Consider the following 13,517-nt stretch of genomic DNA (forward strand, 5'->3'; position numbering starts at 1 on the left):
ACTCACAGTGGTCCTGTATGACAAAATGTATGGGTGTGAATTTAGTAGGGATCGTTGCAAGTGAACGTCCCTCGTCTCAAGTCGTATAAGTACCATTTCGAGAAGAAAAGCGTGATTTTGTAACTGCCTCTGTACTCTGTGGTAGTGGCATATACGACTGCTGATCACAAAGTCAAGTGTTTGATTCCTGGTTGGGGCAAAATATTTGTTTTTAATAGAAATAATTGTCACATGCTCCAACGGTGAAGGAAAACATCGTGAGGAAACCTTGCATGCCTGAAATTTGTTTAATACATTTATTGAGGGCATGCAAAGTCCCCAACCCGCACTTGGCCAGCGTGGTGGACTCAAGGCCTAACCCCTCCCTCATTACGGGAGGAGACCCTTGCCCAGCAGTGAGACATTAATGGGTTAAATTTATTTATTTTATTTAATATATTTAAAGGTTCTAAATAGTAGTCCAGAAGCTTGTCACGTGGCTAATGGCAATAGGCTCGCCCCGTATTATACAGGACTAAAGTGTATTTAGCGCAACGTGAGTGTATTTACACATACTAAACGCACAGTAGTATGTATAATATTTACAAAAGAAACGTGTTTATATCTTAGACATAGAGGAAGACGACAAGAAATCAATAGCGATCAACAAGTACCGCGACCCGGCGCACTACCTGGAGGTGCCGCGGCTGAACGGCGTCAAGAGCGAGGCCAACGGCGCGGGGCCAGGTGCTGCGCCACAGGTGGTCCGGGACCTGGCCTCCGCGCTGCTGCAGGTCAGCCAGGCCATACACCAGAAGTACCTCAAGAGACCACTCGGTGAGTACACTGCTTTAATATTGCTTTTTGTGTGTTGTTCTTCATAATCTTTCTGGGGACATTACAAGACTTTTTAGAATTGTTTGTTATAAAACAGCTTTCAGTTATTTAATCATGTGGCTCGTTTTCAAAGATAGACATTTTTTGGATCTTTTTTTTTTCCCTACCTAACTTAGACAGTTACTTTTGACATTAGTCTTGGATTGAAATATATGAAATCGTCATAAGTCATCTTTATTTTATATCGAAAAGAAGTAACAATATTTTTTATAATCGGGTACCAATAAAACCTTATTAGTACTTACTACACAATACATAATCCACCACAAGATCAATTACTATTCAAATCTAAATCAAACAATACAAACCTTACCCCAGGTCTAGACGACAAAGAGCGCAAGGACCGCGAAGCCCGCAACAAGCCCTTAGACTTCGACGCGCTGGCCCGCTGGGAGGTGTCCCTCATGGAGTGCCGCAGCTTCGCCCAGCTGGTGCTGCACGTGTTCACGCTGGACTCCAGCGTCACGTGGTCGGCCAGCATCCTCAACGCCAGCTGCCGGCTGTGCCGCAGGAAGACTGACCCGGATAACATGCTGCTCTGCGATGGATGTAATAAGGGACATCATTTGTACTGCTTGAAACCTAAGTTGACGGTATGTGACGTTCTATATTCTGAGAAATTATGTTAAAATGCTTGTTGAAATTTTTAATTGTACATTTTCTTTGGGGGTGACCTTTGCCCAACAATAGGATAGTATCGGTTAAAAAAAACATTATCTTTTAAATTACATCAGCCAAATATAATATATCCAGTGTTGCATTTATGTACGTGTCGGGTAACCTACAGTAAATTAATTAACAGCAAAATAATATTTAATATTCAATGCAATATCTTATATAATTTCATGCTAACAGTCGGGACCGACTAGAAAGGTAATGGACACTTTATTTTAATATAATTTTGTTTATTACGTTACAAGAAACAACAGTATAAAATGTGAAGTATATCTTGTTATACAAATTTTAACCATAAGACAATGATATAAGGTTTATTTTTAATCGTTATGTTTATGATTTTAATTGTTTGTCTGTATAGAAAGTACCTGAAGGCGATTGGTTTTGTGATCAGTGCAAGCCCAAAGAACGAACGCCGAGGAAGAGAAGGAAGCTGTTCTCTGATGATGACATAGAGGACGAGTTGAATGACAGGTAAAAATATTTACATATTTATTTGTGTTACTTTTAGTGATATTGAAAGTTGTACACATGTATGTTTAAGAATTGTCGTAGTATTGTGTCTTTTCTGTTTTGGTTATTGAACTTTCTTTGTAAAAAGTTGTGCTATTGACGAGGCGGTAGTGGATAACGATCAGGTTTGAACAACACTTTGAGTAATATTTTTAACAATGATGAAGTTGAGACATTTATACATCATGTGTGAATAAGAGATTGAGTAATATTTTTAGCAATAATGAAGTTAAGACATTTATATACATGTTATTGTATGGTTGTTCCAGCGAGTGCGTGGTGGAGCTGTGCGCGGTGTGCGGGTCGGGCGGGCGCCTGGGCGTGGCGTGCGCCGCGTGTGGCGCGCGCCTGCACGCCGAGTGTGCCCCACGTGCTGCTCGCGCCGCCAGGAGGTGGCTGTGCAGCGCCTGCACGCAGCCCAGCAGAGGTGAGCGCCTCGACTTTATGCTGCTCACATAATGTTGCGACACTTTCTGTTGCGCCAGAACTGCTAATAATTATATTTTGTTCCTTCCCTTGATGAGTCAGTGAACGTTTTCATATTGACCTTACCTTCGATACGTTTGTACTATAACGTAATAAAATAATATTTCTATGAAGTGTTCAAATGACACAGAATTCTTATGAACTAAATTACCTCACTACGAAAACATCTCCTCTAACGGCAAATGGATTTGTATTAAAATACGTTCAATATGTAAACACCAAAAAAAAAATGTAGGAAAATACCAGCTTGTATGTGAATAATAAGCGCAACACATAACTAGTATAGTTAAGTATATAACGCGAGACACTAACGTGCCGTATGTACAAAGAGACGTCGGGTCGGCGCTGCGCGGCGGCGGCGCTGTGCAACATCCAGCACTACACGCGCGCGCTGCACTCGCGCACGCTCTCCTCCGGTGCGTGCCTACACTGCACATGCACTGCACTGTGGAATTATACACTTAAAATACTCCAAATTAAATATAAATACCTACAATCCAATCTACTAAAACAAGAGGCACTCAAACAAAGCTTTAAACAAAATGAACCTCAATTTTTATTCGGTAGACATACACCATAGCAATTTGTATGAAACCCATTTCTTAAAAGATATTACTGAAACTCCTAAACTAAAAAAGAACAATATCTCCTTAAAAAAGTTTTCAGTTTGTTCAAATCAGAAGATAAATATACAAAGGTCAAACTTTACTTAACGTAAATACCAACAAAAATGGCAACTAAATCAAAGCCTTTTGTGCCTTTCTTTTCGTAACAATAAAGATAATAATTCCATAGTGTAGTGCATGTGGTCAGGTAAATGTGTCGCTTCACCTCAGCGCTCGCTCTAACGCTGCGAACATCACGCACTAACATCAACTACGCTTCTCATTACCCTTTCTTTACTATATACTTATATACTAATAGCTGAATGCAGAAACAGCACTCGTTGTAAAGAACCTATAGTACAATCATTCCGTTGATGATTGACCGCGTAATGGCACTGGAGTACTCAAAACGATTACTACAGACTACAATACCAGTTTAAATGGAAAATGAATAATTTTTACCAATGTTACAAATCTCAGGAACTAGTGGTGCGAATTGAAAGATATTTTAATGTTAGATAGCTTATTTATTGAGGAAGGCTATATAACACACACTAGGACCAATAGGAGCAGAGTACCAGTAAAAAATGATACAAAAACGAGGAAAATAATGACCCATTATCTATTATGTAACGCAAGCGAGGTTCAGCTAGTACAATTATAAGTTGCTTAAAGTTGAACGGAAATGCTACATTCGGCTGTTAGTGTGTCCTGCAACTATCATATAATATGTAATCTTGATTTCCATTTCATAAATGTTCGTATTGAATCATTGAATAAAAGATGTATTTAATTGTGGTATGTGTTCCGACGCGCGGTCCCACGTCTGTGTGTGCGAGGAAGAGTTCTATCAAGATTATCGCAAATTAATATAATGTTTATTACAACCGCATAGCTGCAAGTAGCTACAGCGGATGACGAGTAAAGTTTGCACATACAAACGGTAACGGTATCGCGTTGTACTTGTCATTAAGTCATTATATCATTGAATATATTGCATTTTTTTTAAATCAATGTTCTGAAAAACATTAATATTATATACTTCTAGATGTCATATTATCGTTCGTTACCATTTTTTTGGGTGTTTGATTACTATTTCTAAATTTTCATTCTATATCCTTATAGGGATGGTCGTAAGAAAATCTTTTTAATAAATACATAATTTCCTGTAATGATTTCAACCGGTTTCATCTTCTGTACATGTCTTCATGTTTGTGATAGTATCTTGTACTCACCTTCATTCCATTTGTTTTCGTTGTGCTTCGGAATGGGTGTTTATCCTCAACTAAACCTTCCTACTGGTTAGCTAGAGTTGATAGAATAGATACAATGATATATATAGGATTTCATAAATTAGAGTTATGTATACATTAAGACAGACTACTCATGTTAACGAACATTCGTCTTGAAATATACCCGAAATTAACTTTTGCCCGCGACTTCGTCCGCGGTGGTTTGTGATTAAGGACAGAATTTTCGTACAAACTTTCATCCCCTATTTTATCACCTTGGGGGTAGAATTAAACATTTTAAATATTATATTACATATTATTAATCCTTTCTTAGCGGATGCTGCTTAGTATCTATTAACCTGCAAATATTCTTCTATATAACTGGTATTTTGGGCAACAAAAACCCTCTTTTATTTATTCTATCAACTCCAGCTACTTTCTACTAACACGTAAATATAACAAAACGAGCTGTTTATAACAATGTTAACGTTATGTTATAGATTCAGAGGACAGCGAGTATAACACGGCGCTCGTGAAGCTGAAGACGCGCAAGTCTCGAGGCAGCAAGGACTCAGACTTGCACAACGGTACTGCGAGGAAATCTAGGAAGTGAGTAGTTCAACTTATTGTTTATGCCGTTATTATTATTATTAACTAATAAAATGTATTTTATACGAGGCGTTGTTCGTATCGATACGTGATATACAGTTGCGATATGTCGATACAATATACCTTTTTAGGCATCTCTAAAATAATATCAAAAATACAGTAGTTTGATTGTGTTCTTGCATTAATCAAAAACATTATTTGATTTCGTTTCTACATAAACGATCTTCTTGTCTGAAGTTCTAGTCTTGTGCGGGGACTTCCACAAAATTATTAAAAGAATGAATACAAGTGTTGGAGTTCAAACTATTATTGTATGGAAGACGGAATATTTGTTTCGTGTAATATATTATCTATCTAAAGACTTATATTATATTTTGTATGTAAATGTTCTTTAAATTATTGTGATGTCTTTACAGACAAAAGAGTGAAGAAATGAACACAAGTTCAGGCAGGAGATCACAAAAGAACTCACTCACTAATGGACACCACGGTACGTATCTACATAACATTCACTATAAAACCATTATAACGCAGTTTTTAGCAATTTCTTAACCTATATATTAAGTCCAACTGCATGCCAATGGCTTCTCTCTTAAGGCGGTGGTTCGCAAGCGAGACAGAGGCAGGAGACTACGATTTTAGTTAAGAACTGTCTCCTGTCTCGGTCTCACTTGCGAACTGCTTCATATGCAGTATCTATCTATCGTATATTTAGTGGTCAACCTACTGTCAAAGTTGTTCAAGCCGCCCGAAAGGGCTTTTGACATGGTTAGTTGACAATTTAAATACCACTATGCGGTCACCCATCTATAGAATGACCGCGCCAACGGTTGCTTAACCTACAGATCGTTTACTGACCGGTGAGCACAACTGGCCTCATATGCAGTATCTAAAGTAAAGTATCGGTCGCAGTCTTCGGTCGCCGTCTCATGTCTCGGCCTCCTGTCACCTTAAGACTTTCAGATCCGTGGATTACTTAGTGTAATAATAAAGTGAATGGTGTTGAATATTGTTATTTGTAGAGGAACCAAAGAGCAGTCGCAAGCGCAGCGCGCGCCACTCGCCGGCGCTGCACGCGGAGCAGCTGCAGCTGCTGCTGCGTGACGTCATGAAGCACAAGGACTGCTGGCCCTTCTACGAGCCCGTCTCCATCGAGGATGTGAGTACTTACAGCTATATAACTTAGGGATCTCGTTATATACATATCCTTCTGTTTCATTGAGGCTAACCTAAAAATCTGATTTCTATTTCCCTTGCACATTCGTGACTGAAGAAAAATCTGGCTACATGAGCACGTATTCGTGGCTTTCGAAGCCACTTACTACAACTAATGGCGCTCATTTAGGAACGAGTACACTTACTTGCTGTAGTTTCTTGATTATTTGCATTATACATTTTAAATTGCATCAGGTCATTATCAATGACCATTATTGGTCATAGAGATACAAGACATTGGGCTTCTTTTTTCACTAACTCTACAACTACTCATATAACAATGCCGCTACATCGCTTCTCGCTTCATGTTCCCAGGTGCCGGACTACCTGGAGGTGATCGAGCAGCCCATGGACTTCAGCACGATCAAGGGCAAGCTGGACAGCGAGCAGTACTCCACTGACGAGGAGTTCATCAGTGACGCGTCACTTGTCTTCATCAACTGCTTCACCTACAACAAGGACACGCATCCCGTTGCCAAGTTTGTATTACTGACCATTATATATCTGCGTTATAATGACATAATTTAAACTATAAATAACTTCGCCATGGTATACGGTGCACGTGCATGCATACGTTATGGAGGATCCAATTAAACTGCGCTGCTGGCCTGAAATCCTTATGATTTCATTCACTACAGCCGCTAAGGCCTAGTATCCAATTCCACACCCGTTTTGAGTTCTGCTATTTTTGTAATCACTTACTAAAATGAAATTGCAACTTTCAGAGCCGGCTACCGACTAGAAAGGTTCTTCAACAAACGCTGCTCAGAGCTAGAACTCCCGCAGCTGCCAGAAACAGACCTGGAATCCGACGAAGCCAAGAAGCGGCCCAGCCCTTCATCAGACGAGGACGCGCCCAAACCCAAGCGCGCCAAGCTCAAGTGACGGGCACCAGCGCACCCGCGCTATAACGACTACCTATGCTACTGAGCAACAGACCTTATCACCTTACAATAACGTTCAAATTACAACCCAGTGCGTACTCATCATAGTACGTTAGTATTCTGTGTGTGTGAGTGACAAGACAAACAAATGTGCTGTGTTTTATCACTTGTAACAGCTAAGCTGATTTTGATAATGTATAATACGTCACAATTTGTATAAATGGCGGTTATTTAAGAAAATTAATGTGAAGTGATTTTATGTTTAATATAACTAAACCATCGTGATGAACCAAATAGTGTTGTTGATCAACATAATGTTAAGACAATGGGTGGGTAATTACTGACTGAGTAGAGTCTCAAAGTTATTTATTACCTCTTTCTCTGAGGACCTCTATGTTGTGGGTCGTGTATAAGTAACTACTATCGCGGACATTCCATATATGTCCACATTGTAGTATTTGAGGTTAACATCACTTGGACGGCGAGATGTTAAAATAGGTCCCATTTGTTATCGATGAAGACAGTTAAACAGTTGTTAAATCATGTTAAAAGTTGACCCTTGAATAACTTTAATAGTAAGTTGACCAGTAATCACACAATAGAGAGAAGAGAGTATTCTTTTTCATATTGGGCTGGTAAAAAAGAGGCAAGTTATTTCTCAGTAAGACTGCCCAGTCAGTAATTAAGCAACTAATTGCACTATAAGACAAAAAACGTCGCTGTGTCGTCGCGGGGCTTAACAAACAATGCGACTGTAGTGAGCAACGTGCTTGAAAATATCATTCCTTTATACGATAAAACTATTAAAATGAATCTTGAAGATAATTTTAATTTCAATAGCCGTGACAAAAAGCCGTGTTATGGGTTTTAAAATTACACATTCTGTCTATAGTATGATATAAAAATTATACAGATTTGGGTATATATCATGTACCTAATTTCAAAATTAAATCATAAGATTTTAAATTTTCAGAAAGTGGAAGCAATATCGAAATACACACTTTTCTCGTAAGTCTTTTGTAATTAAATGTTAATTATAAAAATGTTGATAAATTAAGTAAAGTTAATTGTTAAATAAATTAGTGAATAGTTTCGTGCTAAATTTTGTTTGTTTGTAAGTTATTTGTAAACGCTGAGTGCTGGTTACTGCGCGTAGATATGTTTTGTTTTAACTCGCAATTTTGTTAAATAAATGGTGGAAGATAAGTGTTAAAATTATGAAAAATAAACGGATATATTTTCAAAAAAATATTCTCTATAGTAGTGTAAAAGAAACGTCAAATGTCTGTCAAATCAATGAACGAAAAAATAACAAAAAAAAAAACAGTATTCAAAGACAACTATATTATTAGTTCTCTAGTACACCATAGACTAAGGCCCACTAAAGGATGGATCTCTTTTTCTTAAAGAGTGTCTATGCTATATCAATGATATTGTCTAAAAGTAGTATATGTATATGTGTAATAAGTAATACATATTGTTTTAGTGTGTACAAACTAAAGTGCTGTATATATTTTGGCAAATAAATTGTATATTTGTGGATCATCTTCATGTTAGATTGTTTTGGAGGGCAGCAGCCATACACCTGAAAAAAAGTTTTACAATTTCCTTTTGAAAGTTAGAGGATTATATTTTTGGCACATACTTACCATGTGGTTAAATTCGTGTCGTAAATCTTATTTCTTTGGCTGCTTCCCCGCATTTTTGTCTAATTACTATCATGTATAAAGTTTCAATGTTTTAGAATAACCATAAGAATTACAGCTTTAGCCTCACCTAATCTTAAATGGATGTCAACCAAAATTTTATCATAGTTATATTAAAATTTGCTATATTCCAATAGAAAAATAGGTACAGTTGAAAATATTTTAATAATATATGTATGTGTACGTAAAATATAGATGTTTCAGTGTTGGAATAACTTTAAATTGGTGCCTGTAAGAGATCGAATATATGGTATGTTAGCAGCTTTTCATAATATATACCTTTTGCACGTTGATTATAATAATTATATTGTATGGTGCACTTGTATTATTACAGTTTTTCCGTAACTATTTACCGACGTTATAGTTCATTCCATAGATCCTATTTAAAGATGTTGTCTTACGAATTAGCGTTCAATCCATGTATACGCCCAAAGTTAGATTTTTCCATCCTCAGATAAAAATACATACATAAAATTACGTGTCTTTTCCATGGGAGTAGGCAGAGACCAGAGAACGCCACTTGGTACGATCCTACGATAATGTAACACGTAAGATATATGTATTTGAGTGTCTGAGTATTATAGCGGTTAGTTGCTACGAGTCTTCAAATAACAATTAACCATAGGAGAAAGTACGGGTGATGGAAACGTAACTACGACAGCGTATATTCGTTTCGTCACGTGTTCTGGTTCAGCTAATATAGTCTGTTGAAAATGTCTACATGACTACATGAATGAAGTTATTTGAGGATGGAAAAGTATACCTAAAAGTAATTATAATTGAAGTGTGTGTTCATTTAGTACTGCTTTCTCAATGCTTATACAATGACAGAGTGTACTATCGATTTAGTAGTGTCAGCTTATGATCGAAACTTGATTATGTGTCGCGTTGCATTTAATTGATTGATACATTCATTTCATTGGTATTTCATGTTGATTAAACAGGTGATTTTATTATGCAAATAATTCTTAAATTGTGGTAAACTGATTTCCAACTAGAGGTTTTTATAAACCATGCTGTTCTATGATTGCATGTGCATGTAAGTTATGCACAAAAAAGCATAAACGTAATTATGATTAAAAAAATGATTTTAACAAATAAATATTGCGAGTGATAAAATTTTACGTTTTATTCAAATAATTGAAGTTGAAAAATAAATCGGTTTTATTTGTTTTTTTATAAGTGATTTTGCGTGATATCTGAATTCTGATAGATGTTTGATGTACGGAGCCCTGCACGTTGATGCGTCTGCATTTAAATGTAAACCTCACTAGTGACGTTAGAAAGTCGTAGAGAAATAAAATGTGAAGATACAAGGCTTGTGTTCGCCGTTATTGTAAATTATGTGCGTGTGCTCTGAGGGCCACTCTCTCGAATTTCTTTGAAAACATGTTCAGGATTTAGTGAACATTCCCAAAGAATTGTGAAAGTTGGAACCAGATTTTGTGAAAATCAAATAAGGGAATTATGGGCTTTAAAGTTGGACCCTCAATCCGCACATAGAGGATTGAGGGTCCACTTGTACCGGATAAACTAAGGGCACTAAAGAAAAAGTCTTTACGCCAAAATGTAAGATAATGCCAAGCAAAAATTGCGGACACAAGAAATTACACGAAAAACATTGTATTATTTTCCATACCTGCGTTCAAAATGGACCCTCACGTGGAAAGATTATTACGCTTATAATAACAAAACCATTAACTTTTGGCTACTCTTTGAAACCCTATATTATAGTATATAAATTGTGACATTTTGTGAAAGAAATAACAGATCACGATATCATGTTGGTTAAAAATTATCACCTAGTTAAAATTCGGACCCTCAGTCGTCCACTTTTTGGTTTTCGTTTTGTTTCGCTTAACGTATGATAGCTAACAAAAACACAAAATTGTCTCCTTTTGTAGAAAAAAATGTGCAACAAATTGATATAATTTGTTAATAATAATAATTACGTTAAAACAACAAATTTTAATTTACACTGAATTGACTATTAATGTATGTGGGTAGGGTGACATTAATTTTGTTTTTGCCCACCTTTAATTTTTAATGTAGTGTTAATTCTGAGTGATGTTTTTGTGTCGCACAATAGTCGCTATTAGTTTAGTAAGCAATATCGTTTATGTGAGTGCATCGGAAGTGATTGGTGATAGGGATTTGTTGCGAGTTCTATGTTACAGTGATAATTACGTTAATGCATTTATAAATATTTAATGTGCAATCGTATCTTTGTACAAGCAAGACACTCGCGTTCAAGGAAATCAAACTTTTGATTTAAAGTAAGTCTGATTTCGATATGTACCTACCTAGTCTTATAATTTAACAACTACTATTAGGTACACACTAATTAAATTTCTCCTAAAGTTGAATATACTGCTATGATATTGATTTTTTTCACGTGTATATCTGACCTACACTGATGTCAGATTTTTCTCGCCCAGGTATCTATAATGTTTTAACGCATAAGTGCTTGTTATAGTGTACTATTGTAATTTACCAGATGTATGATGTCTTTATTATGAAATTTGATTACAATCTTCTCTAAATTATTGATAATGTATATTTTATTTAATAATATAATAGGGATTTTTCTCAACAGACCTATAACCATGCCAAGAGGACGCATACCATCTGTTCCAATAGAAGAACAAATATCATTATTTACAAAATATATAGCTAATCTGCAAGATGTACACATTAAATATAACAATCCAATATTTTTAAAAATGTCTCAAGAAATTAATTAATGTCATGTTTTAATAAATAGTAATTTCCAATGTTATGATGATAATAAGAGAAAAATCGAACCAAGTTTATTAATACCGATAACTCTACATTTATTAATCTATGCTGCAATTTAAAAGGGTAAATGAAGTCCAACGCTGCTTCCATTACAAATTTTAGACATTTAAAAAATCATTCTGAAAAAGCTATTTTTAGTAATAATTTTTAGTAAGTTATGCAAAATGTTGTCACCCTATTTCATTATTTTCATACTAAATTAAAATTGATTTTCTTATACAATAAAAGATGTTTTTATTAACCAATGGTACTGTATTTGTAGCACATTTTTTTCTCTACAAAAGGAGATAATTTTGTGTTTTTGTTAGCTATCATACGTTAAGCGAAACAAAACGAAAACCAAAAAGTGGACGACTGAAGGTCCGAATTTTAACTAGGTGATAATTTTTAACCAACATGATATCATGATCTGTTATTTCTTTCACAAAATGTCACAATTTATATACTATAATATAGGGTTTCAAAGAGTAGCCAAAAGTTAATGGTTTTGTTATTATTAGCGTAATAATCTTTCCACGTGAGGGTCCATTTTGAACGCAGGTATGGAAAATAATACAATGTTTTTCTTGTAATTTCTTGTGTCCGCAATTTTTGCTTGGCATTATCTTACATTTTGGCGTAAAGACTTTTTCTTTAGTGCCCTTAGTTTATCCGGTACAAGTGGACCCTCAATCCTCTATGTGCGGATTGAGGGTCCAACTTTAAAGCCCATAATTCCCTTATTTGATTTTCACAAAATCTGGTTCCAACTTTCACAATTCTTTGGGAATGTTCACTAAATCCTGAACATGTTTTCAAAGAAATTCGAGAGAGTGGCCCTCAGAGCACACGCACATTGTAAATTTTGTTTGTTGGCGGGCGACATTTGTATGTAATATACCTGCACTTGAAAATTCCGTCAATGCATAATTTTGGTAATATGTGAGTTGTAATTTCAATAATGCGTTTTCCAGTTGTACTCCTTGCATTCTTTGCGTTCAGTTTAAAGCTTGACCTTGTCTGGTTCAGGATTTTCTTATAAAGTAATAATATACTGTGTGTAAACAGTTGGTTACATAAAATGTCGCTCACCAATCATGCTCCCTAGACGTTAGTTTTAGTTATAAAATCGTTAGCGTATAAGTTGTGATTGTAGCTTTTACTTCATTCAACACTCAAAAATCTCGCCTTTTTTTATTCGTTCGAACGATACCAACGTTGTGTTTTAGTTTGATAAATTTTATTTGTTTATTTTTGTTCAGGCATGGCTTTTATTCTTTTTACTGAGGCATGGCCAATTTTTGTTTTAATATTATTATTGATTGGGAAAGAACAATTTTTCTAGACAAGGTTGCTCAGTTATTGATTGAATAAATTATTAATACTCAGTGTTTAGCTTGTTTTTAGTTTTAGCCGCCATGTTTAGTTGCTGATGCAGGCGATCACAGATTAAACAAAAAGAAAGATGTCTGACAGCCAGATTTTTTATCTTATTTTTTTCAATAGTTCAAGATTTTAAATTACCAATAAATTGCTGTTTCTTTTGATCAAGGGTGTTGTATTTGCGTCTTTATCAAGTGGTTGCCTGTACAAATAAACAGTGCCAGTGCATTCCTACATAATAAATGTTACAATATTGTTCTGTGACTTGTGTTTCCATAATAATGATGATCATTTTGTCTGCGATTATTTATTTATGTAATTTATAAGTTTTATATTAATTTATATTGTAGTGAATAAAGCACCCACGTACAGTTGCTGTGTTTATTTTATTTTCCCTTTATTTAACTAAGTCTAGATTTAATAAGAGTAAAAATAAAACACTAAGTTATAGGTACATAACGACTTGAAAAACCAACTATGCTAGAGTGCCTGGTTTTCTTCCCATTATGTCTTTAGGACTAATAATTCTTCCATGATGGCCCATTTTGATGCAAC

At 35.6% G+C, this 13,517-nt stretch overlaps 1 protein-coding gene across 1 annotated transcript in view; it reads left to right on the top strand.

Moving 5' to 3' along the window:
- Acf (ATP-dependent chromatin assembly factor large subunit) overlaps positions 1-13,336 on the top strand; it is a 29,532-nt gene extending 16,196 nt beyond the window's left edge. Inside the window, exons 16-25 of the mRNA XM_076127136.1 lie at positions 610-816; positions 1,195-1,469; positions 1,913-2,025; positions 2,334-2,491; positions 2,880-2,966; positions 4,888-4,996; positions 5,413-5,486; positions 6,019-6,155; positions 6,527-6,690; positions 6,937-13,336. Of these exons, the coding sequence (XP_075983251.1) occupies positions 610-816; positions 1,195-1,469; positions 1,913-2,025; positions 2,334-2,491; positions 2,880-2,966; positions 4,888-4,996; positions 5,413-5,486; positions 6,019-6,155; positions 6,527-6,690; positions 6,937-7,096 (1,484 nt within the window). The 3' untranslated portion in view covers positions 7,097-13,336. The remainder of the gene's footprint in view (positions 1-609; positions 817-1,194; positions 1,470-1,912; positions 2,026-2,333; positions 2,492-2,879; positions 2,967-4,887; positions 4,997-5,412; positions 5,487-6,018; positions 6,156-6,526; positions 6,691-6,936) is intronic.
- The last annotated feature ends 181 nt before the right edge of the window (positions 13,337-13,517 follow it).

The sequence above is a fragment of the Anticarsia gemmatalis genome, chromosome 19 (genome assembly GCF_050436995.1).
Source record: "Anticarsia gemmatalis isolate Benzon Research Colony breed Stoneville strain chromosome 19, ilAntGemm2 primary, whole genome shotgun sequence".
NCBI lineage: Eukaryota > Metazoa > Arthropoda > Insecta > Lepidoptera > Erebidae > Anticarsia > Anticarsia gemmatalis.